General features: G+C 41.4%; 1 protein-coding gene across 2 annotated transcripts in view; it reads right to left on the reverse strand.

The window, feature by feature from the left end:
- The window catches only part of col4a3 (collagen, type IV, alpha 3), a 31977-nt gene extending 17989 nt beyond the window's left edge, over positions 1-13988 (reverse strand). For both annotated transcript variants that reach the window (XM_026299366.1, XM_026299365.1), the window contains exons 1-23: positions 13884-13988; positions 11889-11945; positions 9966-10055; positions 8988-9032; positions 8765-8809; positions 8572-8634; positions 8426-8479; positions 8253-8279; positions 7800-7874; positions 7497-7559; positions 6941-6976; positions 4121-4168; positions 3871-3945; positions 3195-3239; positions 2976-3038; positions 2803-2847; positions 2214-2267; positions 2074-2115; positions 1839-1920; positions 1247-1282; positions 867-1031; positions 383-475; positions 26-118 (exon numbers count right to left, since the gene is read on the reverse strand). In XM_026299366.1, coding sequence (XP_026155151.1) covers positions 26-118; positions 383-475; positions 867-1031; positions 1247-1282; positions 1839-1920; positions 2074-2115; positions 2214-2267; positions 2803-2847; positions 2976-3038; positions 3195-3239; positions 3871-3945; positions 4121-4168; positions 6941-6976; positions 7497-7559; positions 7800-7874; positions 8253-8279; positions 8426-8479; positions 8572-8634; positions 8765-8809; positions 8988-9032; positions 9966-10055; positions 11889-11945; positions 13884-13973 — 1486 coding nt within the window. In that variant the 5' untranslated portion in view covers positions 13974-13988. The remainder of the gene's footprint in view (positions 1-25; positions 119-382; positions 476-866; positions 1032-1246; positions 1283-1838; positions 1921-2073; positions 2116-2213; positions 2268-2802; positions 2848-2975; positions 3039-3194; positions 3240-3870; positions 3946-4120; positions 4169-6940; positions 6977-7496; positions 7560-7799; positions 7875-8252; positions 8280-8425; positions 8480-8571; positions 8635-8764; positions 8810-8987; positions 9033-9965; positions 10056-11888; positions 11946-13883) is intronic.
- Positions 13989-18318: the final 4330 nt, after the last annotated feature.

Here is an 18318-nt window from a genome sequence, read left to right on the forward strand (position 1 = left end):
ATGACAGGTGTTTTGTGGTTCTTACCTGCCACTCCATTTTCACCTTGCTCTCCTGGTTTACCTCGAGATCCAGGAGAGCCAACAATAGCACAGACCAAGCACATCTCCCCCTTCTCACCTGACAAATGCCAATTAATGAATCAATCAATTTATTCAAAACACTCCAATATCAAAAAGTAACATAATGACTTGTGGGGTTTTTCATTACAGTCTCGTTTGGACTGTACTGTATACGCCACATATACAGATCATTTGTCATAAAAAAGTTTATACAACTACTGTACATCTATTAAAAAGCAACTAATATCCTAAACCCTCAACTGAAAACTGAGTGTTTTCTTTCTATTGGTAACCAATGTCAGTAGTTCCCCTCTACTCTCACCTGTTGGTCCTTCTTGCCCTCTGGTCCCAGGATTTCCCACCATACCTTTAGACCCTTTAGCCCCTGGAAGACCAATACTTCCCAGCCTTGAATCTGACAGACAGAAAACAGTATCAGACAGTGGTTTTAATCAAGGTAGATTGGCAGTGTCCCCTACTTCCAGTCTTTGTGCTATGCTAGGCTAAACTAGGCTAAACACATCTGCACCATACTGACTTTCTCATTCATCTCCATGATGCTTCCCTGAGGGACTCCACGTGCTACTGAAGAGAGAGAGGATTTACTGACGGATTTTTTTCTTAATGAAAATGGAGAAATGTTTTGAGAATAATTCATGTCTTAATTTCCTCATGTCTTCATTACTTCAATGGTCTTCTAGCTTAAATATGTTTAGGAAACAATTTCCAAACTTTTTTCTCACCTAAAGCATTTTGTAATTTCTGTTTTTTTGATGATGTTATTATGAATAAAGTTTAAATATCACCTGGGATTCCTGGTTCTCCTGGTTCTCCTTCTGGTCCATAACCCCCTCCCTTTCCAGGCACTCCTGGGGGGCCATTGATGCTGGGCCCAGGGTTGCCTGGTTCTCCTTTGGGGCCACTTGAACCAGGTGGTCCAGTGGTACCAGGTGCCCCTTTATGAGCCACACCTGGAGAAAAGAACACACTTTATTCACAGTCTTCCTGTCATCAGTGCAGCAGACAAGCACCCGAACACTAACTACTGAATTACTTTTGTGTTAATTACATATACACTGGACTAAATAGTTCAAGCCATCATGTGATCTTATTATTATTATTAATGATGGTTATCTGATTAATAACTGTCAGTATTAATAATAATAATGATTTAGATGGGCTATACCTGGGTCACCCTGCAGTCCAGGAGAACCAATGGGGCCTGAAAGAAAGCAGAGAAAAAGAACATTACTGATCAGATTAAAAAAACAAACATCTGGTGTCTAAAAAGATACGATGATTATCTGGTTAAACAAAACATTTCTTTTGCAACAGGCAGACTGACAGACTGAAAGTAGAACATATTGATTCATAAACATTTTTTGAGGTCAAATATTTTTAAATCCCTGATACAGTTTAAAATGTATCCATTGGGTTCTGAATTGTGCTACTGGTAAGACTAAAATAGAAATTCAAATAATTTATTTAGCAAATTTTTCATCTTTTAAATCTAATTTCAGGACCATTTTGCTTTTAAGTTGTTTTATAAATAAAATGAAAACCTCACAATTTCTCCTAAATAAGGTCCAACTGTGAATTCATTTTTATGATGGAATTTTATAAACACAATTTGGGCTAACATAGCATCCATCAGTTTTTAATTTATACAGATGAACCTTTGTTAAACACAATGAATGGATATTGGCAAATATACATAAAAGTTTAAATTCCTTTAAACCTGAACCTTTGTGTGTTTTTAGCCCTTCATATTGTGATACCTTGTTCTCCAGGGGCACCTGGAGGTCCACGAGTCCCGGGGACACCAACCTGGCCCTTCAGGTATTTGGGTTTGTAGATCGCCTGACAAAAAAATGTTATTCAGTCCTTCGGTGCTTACATGCTTCCTTACACACACACACGCACACGCACGCACACACACACACACACACACACACACACACACACACACACACACAAATATAGAGCACAAAACCAGTAAAACTTCAGACTGACCTCTCCTGGAAGACCTGCAGGTCCAGAGTCACCTTTCTGCCCCTAAAAACACAAACACTCTAAGCACTGCAAAGTACAGTGTGAAACAATACTGTTTGTAGTACTGCAATAGTACTTACTGTACTTCATACAATACTCACCCGGGTTCCTTCAATACCTGGAGGACCACAGCTCCCACGATTCCCTGGTTCTCCCTGTAGACACACACCACAAATATCAGTTTCATTTCCACAGCCCATAACCAGTTTTCGACTAAACCCTGAAATATTCTCATGTTCAGATGGGAACAGAGGATCAGTCATGAAGTGTGTTAGTTTGTTTGTATTGAAAACCTTGAAAATGCTGTAATGCAAGATATTTAACTTGTCTGGTCTTATGTTTTGACCAGTGACTGATGAATTATGTTCTGAATTTCTGCCGTCTGTTTCGCTGTGATGAAACAGTTGCTTGGATTCATGTTTTTAATAAATCAAAATGAAACTGATGCAGTGACTGTAGTTGCTGTGTGGTCAAGGTACATTACGCACATAAGTGTTTAGGGACAAGAGTTTAATACGTTTACAACCAGTTTTCCAACTTTTTGGTGATAATGGATATCTTAATATCTTAATATCCAAGCACAGTACATGAGAAATATTTAGTTACTGAAACACACAAACATTTCACAGATTTGAGTTTTGGTTGTCTTTTAAACTGAATGCTAAGCTAACATTAGCACAGGTTGGTTACCTTTTGTCCAGAGTTTCCATTGAATCCATCCTTTCCTGGTTTTCCCTGAAACACAGTCATGAGACCAATTATTAAACCTGTTTGTGGATTTATCAATAATCTCTTAATTTCTGCTGTAGGTCATGAGTTAAAGACCGATCTGATTATAGAGCTCTGGGTTCTCTGTCTCTTACTAGTGAGCCAGGGTCACCTTGATAGCCCGTCTCTCCTTTATACCCTGGTTTTCCTGGCACTCCCTGGAAGAGAAAACAAACACACACATCAGTCTGCAACTCTGATGATGCCAAAAAACAGTAAAAATGGGTTTAGTGCGTTGCTGTTGCTGATAAGTTACAGTATGGATTCTGTCAGACACACAGAGGGACAGAGTCAGGTGGCCTGTGATGACTTACAGGATATCCAAGAGAACCTTTCAATCCAATGTCACCCGGTTCTCCCTGAAATATAACAACAAAATATCAGAAACAGAGATGGGGATGTGGACTTGAAACTTGGACGCCATTTAAGTTCCACACAGTGACTTGAGACTTGAGTTCTGACTTGTCCTCAGAAGACTTGGGCCTGGACTTAGAATCCAGATATGGGACTTGGGAACAATCTTTTATTTGACTTTTTAATATTTTTTGTAGCGTGATGAGCCGAGTGCCAGTTGTCACAGACACGATGCGTCAATTCCACACACTGACCAGAGTTAACTTCTGAGCACCAAGATGCAGAGGAAGAAAACATTACAGGTGAAATCAGGTGAACATTTTCTGTTCATCCTTTACCTGTGTGTGAGACTGTGTGTTTTTGAAGCAGCCTGTTTACACTGATCACCTACTGATCAGTGCTGACAGTGTTTCTAATAGATGAAGGAGTGGTGATAATGCAGTGCATCCTTTGAGCTCCTTGGATACATCATTGCAGTTTTCTGAGCGGACTGGACAGCAGGTAGCAGGTGACAGAATACTCATTTCAACAATATGAGACTTGACTTGAACTTGGACTTGCAGGAAATGACTTGTGAGCATCTCTGATCAGTGATAACAGAGACAGACACATACAGAGACAGAAAGACTGACAGACCTTCAGTTCTTTGGGTCCTTCCAAGTACAGTTTGATTCCTTTCTTTCCGGGGATCCCTGGAGGTCCACGTTCACCCTGAAAACCAAACACAGCCGATAGTGGTGGCGATGATGATGGTGAAGAGGGTGTTTCACAGGTTAGAAATGTTGGTACATTTGTAATTATGAATGACATCCTAAATGTTTACAATCATTTCAATCAGTGTGAGATGTGACTGTCAGTAAATTTAAACAAGGACCAGCTGGCCCACCTTTTGTCCTCTGGGACCCAAGATCACTGAACTGAGACCCTCCTGACCCTGAAACATGAACACAGCATCATCAGGACCAAATCATCGCTAAAGTCACATGACCAAACAGAGCTCCTTAGTCCATCAAACATCAGCTGGATTTAATCATAATTCCTGAAATAAATAAAATCCCTCAGAGCCGCCAAAGTGCAGAGAAATATTTTTGATTCGAAAACTGCTCCACGTGAAGAGAATAATAGTGTGCTGTAAAACATGAAAGATTTAATGCAACCACAGGGGGGCACAATCCAGTGTCTTCATGTGCCGATTCCAGGTCCTGGTAAATGCAGAGACTTGTGTCAGGAAGGGCATCCGACATAAAATTTAAGCCAAATCAAACATGCGAATCACAAGCATGACTTCCATACTGAATCCGTCGCAGCCTGGGTTAACAACGACCGCCACTGGTGCTGTTGACCTACAGGGTGCCATGGAGGAATGGAGTAGGAATTATCCTGAAGGAGGATTTTGCTAGGAATGTTCTGGAGGTGAAGAGAGTGTCAGATAGGGTGATGAGTCTGAAGCTGGAAGTTGAAGGTGTGATGTTGAATGTTGTCAGTGGTTATGCCCCACAGGTAGGATGTGAGTTAGAAGAGAAGGAGAAATTCTGGAGGGAGATGGATGAGGTGATTCAGGGTATCCCTAGTGGTGAGAGAGTGGTGATTGGGGCAGGCTTCAACGGACATGTTGGTGAGGGAAACAGAGGTGACGAGGAAGTGATGGGTAATTTTGGTATGTAGGACAAGAATACAGAAGGACAGATGGTGGTAGACTTCGCAAAAAGGATGGAAATGGCTGTAGTGAACACATTTTTCCAGAAAAGGGAGGAGCATAGGGTGACATACAAGAGTGGAGGCAGGAGCACACAAGTTGATTACATCTTGTGCAGACATTTCAACCTGAAAGAGATCAGTGACTGCAAAGTAGTGGCTGGGGAGAGTGTAGCCAGACAGCATAGGATGGTGGTGTGTAGGATGACTCTGGTGGTGAGTAAGATGAAGAGGACAAGGGCAGAGCAGAGGACCAAGTGGTGGAAGTTGAAAAAGGAGGAGTGTTGTGTGGCTTTCAGGGAGGAGCTGAAACAGGCTAAAAGTGATCAGGGAGACAGGTAGGAGGGTACTTGGTGTGTCATCTGGAAAGAGGAAAGCAGATAAGGAGACTTGAATGAGGAAGTTCAGGAGTGTGTTAAGAGGAAAAGGTTAGCTAAGAAGAAGTGGGACACTGAGAGGACAGAAGAGAACAGACAGGAGTACAGGGAGATGCAGTGTAAGGTGAAAGTAGAGGTGGCAAAGGCCGAACAAAGGGCCGCGGCAGTAGAGTTTTTGACTGGGCTACTTAACAAAATCCTGGAGAGTGAGCGGATGCCTGAGGAATGGAGGAGAAGTGTACTGGTGCCCATTTTTAAGAACAAGGGAGACGTGTAGAGTTGTGGAAACTACAGAGGAATAAAGCAGAAAAGTCACACAATGAAGTTATGGGAAAGAGTAGTGGAGGCTAGGCTGAGGTCAGATGTGAGCATTTGTGAGCAGCAGTATGGTTTCATGCCAAGAAAGAGAACCACAGATGCAATATTTGCTTTGAGAATGCTGATGGAGAAGTACAGAGAAGGCCAGAAGGAGCTGCATTGTGTCTTTGTAGATTTGGAAAAAGCGTATGACAGGGTGCCGAGAGTGGAGCTGTGGTTTTGTATGAGGAAGTCTGGAGTGGCAGAGAAGTATGTTCGAGTGGTGCAGGACATGTATGAGAGCTGTAAGACAGTGGTGAGGTGTGCTGTAGGGGTGACAGAGGAGTTCAAGGTGGAGGTGGGACCGCACCAAGGATCGGCTTTGAGCCCCTTCTTGTTTGCTGTGATGATGGACAGGCTGACAGATGAGGTTAGACAGGAATCTCCATGGACCATGATGTTTGCAGACGACATTGTCATCTGTAGTGAGAGCAGAGAGCAAGTGGAGAAAAATCTAGAGAGGTGGAGGTTTGCTCTGGAAAGGAGAGGAATGAAGGCTAGATGCAGGAAAACAGAGTACATGTGTGTAAATGAGAGGGACTCAAGTAGAACGGTGAGGTTACAGGGAGTAGAGGTGAAGAAGGTGGAGGATTTTAAGTACCTAGGGTCAACAGTCCAGAGCAACGGAGAGTGTGGAAAAGAAGAGAAGAGACGTGTGCAAGCAGGTTGGAACAGGTGGAGGAAAGTGTCAGGTGTGATGTGTGACAAAAGAGTGTCAGCAAGAATGAAAGGAAAGGTGGACAAGACAGTGGTGAGACCAGCAATGTTGTCTGGTTTAGAGACAGTGGCACTGAGAAAAAGACAGGAGGCAGAGCTGGAGGTAGCAGAGCTGAAGATGTTGAGGTTCTCTCTGGGAGTGATGGCATGGATAGGATCAGGAATGAGTCCATCAGAGGGACAGCTCATGTTAGATGTTTTGGAGAAAAAGCCAGGGAAGCCAGATTGAGATGGTTTGGACACGTTCAGAGGAGGGACAGTGAATACATTGGTAAAAGGATACTGAGGTTAGAGCTGCCAGGAAGGAGGCCTAGAGAAAGACCAAAGAGGAGGTTCTTGGATGTAGTGAAGGAGGACATGAGGATAGTTGGTGTGGGTGAGGAGGATACAGAGGATAGGGTTAAGTGGAGGCAGATGATTCGCTGTGGCGACCACTGAAGGGAGCAGCCAAAATGAAAAGAAGAAGAAGTAAAACATGAAAGACTTGATTTAGATAATAAGCTGTGAAAATAAATGAAGTACAAACTGCTCTCATATCTGTTCAGCCTCAGCACACTGACCTTCTCTCCTGGTAGTCCCGGTTCACCTGGGTTGCCCTGAAACAAAATCAATAAAAAAACAACAGTTGAAACTGCTGAGCTGGAAATTTTCAAAATAGAGCAAATAACAGCATTTATAAACCAAAAAACCGAACAGTTTGAATCACACTGGGACAAATAGACTAAATATATAGCATCCCACAGACCTGATCTCAATTTTTAGAAAACTCTTGACTTTAGCTGATCACTCTCTGTCTGTGCATAGTTTTACTTTTGACTATGTTTTCCTTATTATTAATAATTTTCTTGTATTCTGTTTTTCTTTTAATTCTTTTGCTTTTGAATGTACACAGTAGCCCTAATACGCACATAAAGATGTAATGATGTAGGTACGCACAAGTCTAACAGATGTATGTGTGCTTAGATATACATGCATTTTGTTGAAAGATAACCGATGTGTAAAGTGTAACAATGTTTGAGAGAAAAGTCAATAAAAAAAAAGAATTACAAAAAAAAAAAAAAAAAGAAACTGCTGATCATTACAGATCTTTAAGTAAAGCTTGACAGATAAGATTACAGGATATCCAGCAGGTCCTGGTGGTCCTTGCTGGCCTTGACAACCTGGAGCTCCATTCGGCCCCTAAAACACAAACAGCCAATCAGAGCACACTCTCGACCAGCCAACCAGAAAGAACATCTAATTTTTGGTACCACAGCAGGCTGCTGGGCTTAATCAGTAGATTGGTTTACACATATCATAAAAATGTTTTGTAATAGAGACAATCAACCGGTCATTATGGCAAACAGGTGCTGCGATATTATACTCACATCTAAATATGGCATTCCACAGGAAAAGATAAAGCATCTAATAGAAACTGACCTTTTCTCCATCTGGTCCTCGTGACCCTATTGCTCCTTTAATACTCTCAGTGTCAGGAAACACAAACGAGTCTCCCTGAAACCAGATTCAAAGAAACAGATGAGGAGCTTGATATCACTTTCATCTCTCGTCTCCTATTTGTCATCCTGAAACAAGCAACAAGCTTTTTCCACACAGGGTTTCAAAGAGTAATGACTTGAAAGAGCTCCATGTTCGTATAACAAATGATGTTCTGCGGCGTCATGTTGAACAAATTCCTGCTCACTAGCTCCCAAGCAATGAAGGAGTCTGCAAAAATACTTCTGACAGATTAAAAAACATACCAAGAACTTTGTACCATGAATACTTTTATAAATGTCACAACACAAGTTCTCGCACCCCATGGTGTTTGCTCTCTCTCAGTATTAACTGCATCTATGGCTCAGACAAGATAAAAACATTTTGCTCTCCTACCTTTGCACCTCGCGGTCCAGGGTAACCCTGAAACACATGAACTCAGTTAGCTCTAGCTTCTTAAGGCATAGCTTAGTTTCAACCTGCAGTGATTAAAATGTCGGCACGAGTGACAGATAAACAGCCACAGATCATCCGATCAATGCTTTGTACAGGAAGTAGGCAGGACTTACTCGAGGGCCAACAGGTCCTGTAGGCCCAGGGAATCCTGGGTAACCAGTATCCCCCTGGAAGGCAAGAATCAATGCGCCACTCCATGATTTCAGATAGGCAGCGTTCACACTGCTAAAAATATGATGATTCAGCAGGTAAGCTCTACCTTTGTCCCATTGCATCCTGGGAATCCATGTCGGCCGATAGGTCCTTCATGTCCGGGCAGCCCCTGAGAAAAAACACGAAACAAGAAAATGTTATTAAGTCTTATTTTCCTAAAAAGCAACAAAAAAATCAGTCATTGCTGTGAGAGTAGTTCAACTTGTTTCCATCTGTGATTGTTGTAGAAATGTTTTTACCGGCAGTCCTGGAGGTCCTGGATAACCTGTTTTTCCTGGAAGACCCTGGAGAATATAGAGACAGACTGTTACTGAATGACTCATGTTTAGCTCCACATGTCGGATCTTTGTGTTCAGATACCAGATATTTCAGAAAAGTTAGAACATGTTGTTTGTGGTTGGTTCCATGGGAAATGAGATAAAGAAGGCTGAAAAATTAAGAACTTGTCTTCATCAGTCGTACCAGAGAGCCTTTCTGACCTTGAAATCCTCCATGTCCCTGCTCACCCTGGAAACACAAGAACAACAAAAGATTCCTACAGGTGAGACATGTTGGAAAGTTGGGGCGACATAGGTTTTAAATAGGTTTCAGAATTACATAGATGCCTGTTAGAGCTAAGCAGGGTGAACACATCCTATTTCAAAGAAAAATGGGAAGTAGAAGTAAACTTTAGGGTGTGAAGAATCATGGGAAAACTAAAGGATCAGCAGTGGAAACCAACCAGCTCACTGTCCTGAAGGGACTTTGGATGGAAAACTAGTCAGATACTTTATATCACCAGCACATCAGCAAGAGTTTTGGGGGCTGAGAATCCTTTTCTTAGAAACCCCAGGCCTGAGTGATACCTCAGGACTGTATAAATATAGACTGGCATTGATTGCCAGTAAAAAAACAGTGGTCCAGTAAGTAAACACAGTTCATTAATCCATTTAGAGTGGATTTCAGATAAAGCTATAGCCTACGATGCATCACAAGTCTTCTGCTATAAACAGCGATGAGTTAAACTTTATCTTTTTACATTTTCCTTTCAATAGCCAATAACTGCAGAGTTCACTCACTATGATAATAATAACAGCCGGTGACAAACAGCTGTAAAACATCAGTGTAGTCAAGTTCATACACATCAGAGGCTGTTTTTAGGGTCTTAGATCACAGTTCAATCCAACAGGTGAAGAGAAGAATAGCAAAACCATTTTCAAAATAAAAAGAGGACCAGGAGAGAACCCTGAGGAACGTCAAGGTCTGTACTCAATTAAAAATAATAATAATAGAAATAACAATGATAATGCCCTGTAATGGACTAGTGACCTGTCCAGGGTGTACCCCTGCCTGTCACCCAAAGAGAGCTGGAATAGGCTCCAGCAGATTCCTGTGACCCTAAATAGGAATAAGGGGGTATAGATAATGGATGGATGGATAAAGATAATAATCAGCCATTACCTTTTCTCCTGGTAAACCCTGGGGACCCTCGATTCCAGGGTAACCAGCTATTCCAGGAGATCCGTCAAATCCAGGTAAACCAGGTTCACCCTGTGGGGGACAAGACACAGGTAGAGCTCAGATGATGTGAGGATTGGACAGTTTTCTGCCTGTGGGTCTCAAACTCAGGTAAGTTCAGGTGTATCAGTGATCTTGGCAGGGTTCCAGGTGCATTCAGGTTCATTTGTGAACAGATGGATGTTTCATGTTCAGCAATGAGGAACCAGCCTTTCTTCTCCTGTTGACGAACATACCTGGGTGGTCTCAGGTGCCGCACCTGCACCACATCAGGCTGAAGCAGCACACAAAGACTTCAGACTACACTGCAGCTGAACTGAAAACATTTTACAGGCGAGTCGAACACTGACAAGCTGTGCACAAATCTGAGTTTTCCAGTAAAGCCAATGAACAACACATTCTGTTTGTTCACAAACAAGCTTGCTATTTTATATTATTCATTGAATTATTTCATTACTTAGGCCTAATTGTATTTTTACCAATACTGTTGTTTTTAAGGTTGTATTGACCACAGTTTTCACCCATAAAACCTGTTAAAGCAGAAAAAGGTCAGTATGTAAACGTCATTATTTCACAGAACAAAGTGCTTCACCGACGAAACAAATAAAACCTCAAAGACAGACAAAACACAGAGTGGACCATTTCTTATATTTGTTATTCTTATACATGTTTTTGATATTAAACACCCACAAACACAAAGATGATATGATAAAATGCAGCTTACAGTGGCAGGAAGGCAGAAGAATGACAATCACTTTTTTATCATTATTATTTTTAATTAATATTTATTTTCTCTTTATTCCTGTCTCCTCTAACAAATGTTGATTTGTTGCATCAGTGGCGACTGTAGTTTCTTATATAAATGTTGTATTTATGGAGTCATACTGGATATGTATGTATGTCTTTTATACTCCCACTATACTATACCTATGTACAATATATGCAATTATTATTAGTGTAGTTATGTATCATGGTTGTAGGTCAGATGTGTAGTTTTTAGACCAGTGTGTCTTGTTGCTGGAAATTTATGTTGTTCCTGTCAAAAAGCACATAAAAGCTTGATTTAAAAATTAAAAATACAGACTGAGAAAGTCAGAGAGCCTGTTAGACTAGTCAAACCCACAGAACCCCTGTGCCGACATAAATTAGACCCCAGTAAACACTGAAACCCACATCAGGCCTACAACAGATCCATCCAGACCCACATTAAAACCCAGACTCTGAGAGCCCATGTTCAGACTGCAGTGACAGTAGGTCGCCACAGAGGGGCAGTCTAGTATCAACACTAACTGGTCTATGACCAGGGAGTAGAACCACATTTCATGTGGGTTTTACTTCACAGTGAATGTTCTCGTCAGTGCAGCATGAAGCAGCAAAGGACAAGTGTCTCTGGAGTCTGACAATCAAACATGATTTTAATTACAGGAGAAGTAAAACGCGACGTGTGTAATAAACACACACTTCTCATAGGCATCATGTTTGGAGTGTGATGTATTAAGAACCACGTTCACTCTCAGCTGATGTCTGTGTTTCCATCACATTAGTGGTACTCAAAAGATGAACTTGTTTAAGCTGCAGAGAAATAGCACAGAAGATGCAGACTGGTCTGTCTTTTACTGCATATGATAATCTTAGACAACAGACCTGAAGTGACATCCAGTACAAGAAGATTTGTTAACATTTCAAAATGCACCTGATTTGTTTTGTCTTTCATCACTTTCAGTGGAATAAAACAGATTTTCCAGTCTGTTAATATATTGTCTCTGTGAGAGTTAGGTGTCGTCACATCCCTACTTAATATATAATTATACACAATCTATGGGCAGATTAAGATAAACATATGTGTTCAGGCTGAGATCTTCTCACCTTATGACCTTTGACCCCGCTACAGTGGCAGAAAGACTTCCCGCTGCAGTGAGACAGCTGCAGAGAAACAAAAGAGAGGAAGAGTTTATATTCATCTTTATGTGGGACCTTGTGGACCTGGGTCAGCCCTGAGCTGAGTCTCTAGCATCACCACAATCACAAACTCACGGAACGCTGCAAAACAAAAGTCGAAAATACTTCTTAAAATAATAACATAATAATAAAATCATTGATTCTAGTTGCATTTCCTCCACTGCAGTCTCTTCGGTGGTGTTGACTGTTTATGTTTGTATACAGTATATATTTATTTCTATCTGTGTGTATATTGTACATATGAAAATATTGTATTTTCTGCTTTATTATTCTATTCTATTCTCATTATTTAAAATTTTTCAAGAGTGCCTGTGTGTAACTGAGCTATTGTGACCAAGGAATTTCCCTTGTGGATCAATAAAGTTTATCTAATCTAATCTAATTGTACATTCAATCAGAATTTGTTCTGTGAACCAGACATATCCGTGAGAGAAAAATAAAAGCAGGTTAAAGGGCGAACAAGACTGAAAGGTGGAGAAGGTTTGTAGCTGCTGTAAACAAACTTTAACAAATTTATCGACCTACTATTCCAAAAAAACGTCCCCAGGTTTAAAGACAAACATGTTCCCGTTTCAGGCCAGACTGAAGTTCAGCTCAGATGTGGACTGTAGCACTGTTGTTCAACATGTTGCTTCATGATGTCTTTATCTGTCAGACATATTTCTGCATCTTTAACCCAAACATCTTTATGTATCCTACAGGTGTAACATGCTGCGATAACCTGAACCAGCAGCCAGCCTCACAGACAGGCGGATGGAGGCTTCATTATCTCCATTCCTGTCTCATGAAGCCTCGGTGGCAGGACGTGCCCACTCTGATGATTCTGCCGTTTCACGAGCTGCGCTCTCTGTGCCTGAACTTGATTTGTGCATCACATGATGTACCAGGTACCTGACCCTCATGGCCTGTTGCACACAGGTTGCAGTGGCCTTAGAAAACAGAAGAGATGATCATTTCCACTTTTTCTGCTGCTTTCTGTGCACAAGATCTAATCTGACTTCACTCTGTGTATGTGTGTGTGCGTGCGTGTGCGTGTGTGTGTGTGTGTGTGTGTGTGTGTGTGTGTGTGTGTGTCTGCCTCAGTAATAACAACAGATCAGGACAAAAGGCTGAAACTGAAAACAGACTAAAAACAACAGCCCAGACTGTGTGTGACTGCAGAACAGCACAAGTAAAAGTCCTACAAGCTAAATGTCACTTCAGTAAAAGTACATGAGTATTATCAGTAAAATACCTAAAATGTCAGACATAAAAGAAGTCGTCCAGTGAAGCCAATAGATAAAGCTAATGTTAGGTTGTATCTGCCAGAGCTGGGGGACATTTTAAAATTTTACTGTACTAAGTCCAAGCTGAAACATCACACATAGTGCAGTAGAAGAACAGAGAATGCTACTCAAGCAGTTCTGAGTTGTAGTATATATTGTACTTCGTTCTATTTTTTTTTTAAATTTAGATCTGACAGTCTCCAGCACAAACTCACTTTTTTTACTTGTCTCATCTAATTTCTGAGTCTGACAATAACGAGGCAGAGATGCTGTTGAACCTGCAGCTCTACTGCATCTGATGCAGTACAAATGAAGTACCACAATACAGTACTGTCAGTTTTAAACATGTGCTGATCATGCAGACATGTACCATGCTCTTCAGGTCACAGTTTAGCACGGACCAAGACCACGTGAACGAGGGTCAGGACTGAATTCAACCATCATTGTTCACATCAGTGTTTTCTTCAAACTGCCAAAAAGTTATAAATCTCCAGCAATGCATGCGAATCAGTACATTTTAGGGTGAACATTTGCTGTGTGGAAGTCAATATGAAGACACCCTAAGACAAGCTTGTATGTGTACATGTGCGTGAGCGCGTGTACGCGTGTGTGCATGCGGCGGGGTGTGTTCACTTACCCCCTCTGCGTATTCCGGAGCGGCGGAGCAGCAGAGCAGCAGAACCAGCAGCGGGACGCTCCTCCACCTCGGGACGTCCGGAGCCTCCATGGTCGGACAGACGCCTGGAGACTCCACGCTGTTCAGGCTGACTCCCCGCAGGACTCGGCTCGGCTCGGCTCCTTACTTCGGCTGAGTCCGGCTCGGTGCAGTCCACATAGGGGGGGGGGGGGGGGGGGGGTCTTTGCGACTGGTCCGGCACCCTCTACAACTTGTTGCGGAATGTGTATAGAGTGTGCTCAATCAAAACCGCAACATCCATTACAGGGACTTCCGCTCCTGCTCTTCAAAATAAATGTCTCTCACGCACTCTGATGTGCTCAACTCTGATTAAGATCCCACCCAGATTTAATCCCGCTGGTCCGGGGACTGAACTATACTTTGACCAACTACAGTTTCCTAACAGCTCACTTTGATTTTACACGCAAAACATCTGGTTTACCTGAGGTCTTCCTGTACCAGCAAACCAGATACAGCTGAAAAATAAAAACTAGTTGGAGGCTAATTGTGCTCATACGATTAAAACTATGGGCCACTCTGTCCCTGTATACATATAAGTATTTACTGCTAATACATTTGGACTTTTAAGTAGAATTTGAACAGGTGATTTATCCACAGTGGGATTGTTTCTGTTATTGAGTAAAGGATCTGAGCACTTCATGCTGTATGTGATAATAAATGTTATAAAAGAAAAATATTCTAAATGCAACATATTTAGAAAAGCATAAGCTTCTGGTTCAAAAGGCAAAATAAAGCATAAGTAAAACTAAAGTAATCTACGTTCTGCTGAAGTTTGACTTGACCTCGTAAATCTGAATACATCAGAATTACGACATAAAATTTGGCTTCAAAATGCAGTAAAGTCAAAGTATGAAGTACCTAAAAATCGAAATACCCAAGTAAAGTACAAAACCCAAGAAATATACCCATCTTAAATACAGTAATTGAATACAAGTACTTACTTTACAAATCACGCTTTTGTTTAGAAGGCGGACCGGAAGTGAGATTTTGCAGAGTTTGCCGCTCTTTGCTTTTTTTCCGCGTGCAGCTCCGCGGATTCAGTTTAGCGGGTAAAGGTGAGACTTTTCTGTTTGCGACTCTGACATGAAAAGCGCGTGAAGCTCCGGACTGAGCTCGAGACCTTCAGGTAAGGAACACCTGTGTGACTCACCTGAGCTGCTCTGTGCGCGTGGGCTTTGAGCCACCTGTGGATCGATCATCAGTTGTTCATGTTAATTAGCGGTTAAATAACTTATAATTATCGGCGGATGTTAATTAGCGTTAATGAGCTGAGGGGAAGTAACGGAGTACTTTTACTCACTGTACTACAGACCCGTGTGCTACTGTACTGCAGTATTTCACCCTGCAGATCATATATCGACTATTTACAGAGAAACTTCAGTAAAATCTTTAATAAAAATTGAAAAACTTCATGTTTGACTCTAAACCATTTTGTAAAAGCTTCTAACTGCAAACTTTCTCTGATTAGTGGTGGAACAATTACCAAAACTACTGCAATATCAAAGTACTGCATTACATGTATAAGTCCTGTATTAGTAACTTTCCCTATAGGACTGTCGGTAAAATGTATTTAAGGTATTGTGGGTAACTCGTTAGGTGACAGAATGGCTCCTGTCAGGGTTACAGTTTTTTGGCTTTTAGCTGGTAAATAGTGCATTTAAGTTTAGAAACTTCTGGTAGTTGCTGCAGTACTACCATACCGGTGAATGATTTGTGTGTAAATCTGTGGCTGTCATAAATTACTGCAGTAAATACAGAACATATAAATGTAATTGCGGTTTAACACATCTCCTTTAAAGTTATGCGCAGTACTGGAGATCTTTGTTTCAGTACTCTGTACACTGTAGTTTAATCTGCAGTATTCTGTACTGTACGGACTCTGTATGCTTTAATCGGGTATGAAAACTGTAAAACTGTACTTTTTGTTCCTTACCTGTGCACAGTCTGTCACGCTGAACCTGTGTACACCTGGATGTGTCTGCAGGATTTATGACATCACTGTTAGAGGCAGAGCACCAACATTATTCCCAAACAAACGCAGCAGGCAGAACGTGGCCTGTGATCTTTGCAGGCAGCTGCCGGCGGAGCACAGGCGTGATGTTCACTGTGATATTTAACGTGATGTTATTAGAAAAAACAGAATATATATTCATGAAGATGTTGTCATTAGTGTGTAATTATAGGAAAATACCAGCCGTTGCAATATTTTAATCTTAGAATGAGTCTTTTACATCTAATGTTTTACATGTTTCTACGGTAGCCCAGAATGGACACACCAAACACTGGCTCTGGACAGGAAATCACGTTTGGTTATAAAAATGATGGTCACCGTACCCTTCCTCACACCTGGAAATGGGGCGTTGGGGTTCGAGGGGAGCTCAGAAAGTTTTAATCTGCAGTATCACCACTAGGTGCTGCAAAATCTTTCACATTTTACACTTTGCACCTTTAACCCACCTGTTGTCTTCGGGTTTGACCCATTTTCAATTAATATGTGATAACTTTGGTTTTCTTCCATATAATGAACTAAAAATGACATGGATGGTTCCCTACTATAAGTGTAAAATATATGTTAATATGTTGGAAACAAGTTCACTAAAAAAGTGAAACAAAAAAATTAATGATCATTTTATACCTCATGCTTTATAAACAGTCAAAACAGAATGGGTCAATCTGACCCGGCAGGACAAAAGGTGTGTCGTATTGTCTTCATATTTACTACACACCTTTTGTCCTCCCGGGTCAAACTGACCCATTCTGTTTTGACTGCTTATAAAGACAGTCAATGTGAGTTTCAACGTTAGATTTATTGCAGGAAACTCACATTGAGTTTTAATGTGAGTTTTAATGTTAATGTTTTAATGTGGCGTTCACATGCATCAGAACAGCAGGTGAACTGATGATCAGAATTGAATCATTTATGTACTAAGCCTAATTGCTGGGTTACTGCAGCACTAGTTCACAAAGCATTTGACCTCTGGCAGCACTTTGCAGAGACCTTGAACTTGACAAGTGGACAAAACCCTAAAAAACAGTTTGTAGCAGTGGAACCTGCAGCAGTTTGTTGTGTCGTGCTGCTCTGCAAGCGATAAGCGCTGGACTATTGGTCTGTGCCTGCTTATTGTTTGTTATTGTTTGGTGTGTTGGCTTAGATTGAGTTAAGATTTAAATCCCAGACACTGAGCCACAGGTTGCAGCGTCACTGCCTCCACTGTTCGCTGCCCTCATCCTAGGTTCAGACCGACAGTCCCGCACTAAACAGGCTGTAATGGACGTTAGTTTGGAACCAATCCCCGTCCACGATGTAACACAGGTCACAAATATCCAGAATGGAGTTTTCAGAGAAGCAGGTGAAGGTGTGATGACTTCCTTGTGTTTCTGTTTGAGTGTGTAACTCTGGTACCACCACAACGTAGAACAACACATAGAAACTAAACTTCTCATGGAAAATCCAAAGTTTGGTATTTTAAAACCTATCATGAGTTACGTTCTGTCTTTCTGCTGAATGTTGACTTTTCTCAACTCTACTTTATTTGAATATCACTCAATGAGACTAGGTCAACCAAAGATTAGACAAGGCAAATTGAACAGAAGTGTCAACCGTAACCAGACAAGGCCTTTTTAAAAAATCCGTTTTAATTTTTGATTTAAAAAGTGTAGGATCTGAAACATACTAATACTAATGAAGCTGATAATCAGCTCTTACTCTGTGGGATGAACATCAGAAACATGAACTCTGTACAACTGAAGGTGCAGTCGGACCAAAATCCACTTCCTGTTGATTCACATTCACTTCCTGATGTCTCAGTTGTGCCTGGTGTAAAATCAAGAACTGGATGGGAAATAACGTCCAGTTGAACAATACCAAATCAGAAACAATTATAATTTACAGCTTCTGACTCCACTAGCAGCATTTTTAGATCTCATCTGGTCTGCATGGCTTTTCTAATAGTGCTGTAAAAACAGGCTGAAACCTGTTATTGTCCTTCAGTCAGGGAACTAAAGCTGTGAGTCCTAAACTAGATCAGGTCCTTCCTTTCCTCCGCAGATCTAGAAGAGATGCTCCATGTTCGTTTTCCAGACTGGACATTCCCTTATGTTTATGACATGAGTGAATTTTATCAGGTGAATTTTGATCTGACTGCACACGTTCATGAGAATCCCACACCAGACGCAGCTGAACAACATGCAGCTGAAAACCTGCTGAATAAACTCCTCACCTGGTGATGGAGTAACACGCTCACTCGTGTCTTTAGCCTCAGTCTTTGTGTCTCTGCAGGACAACAGCATCACAGCTGAAAACCGCCTGGAGACGGGGTCAGAGAGAAGGCCGTGTAGTGGGCGGGACTTCCTCTAAAGAGGAAAAATGCTGCTG

This window comes from Mastacembelus armatus, chromosome 13 (genome assembly GCF_900324485.2).
Source record: "Mastacembelus armatus chromosome 13, fMasArm1.2, whole genome shotgun sequence".
In the NCBI taxonomy this organism is placed as follows: Eukaryota; Metazoa; Chordata; class Actinopteri; order Synbranchiformes; family Mastacembelidae; genus Mastacembelus; species Mastacembelus armatus.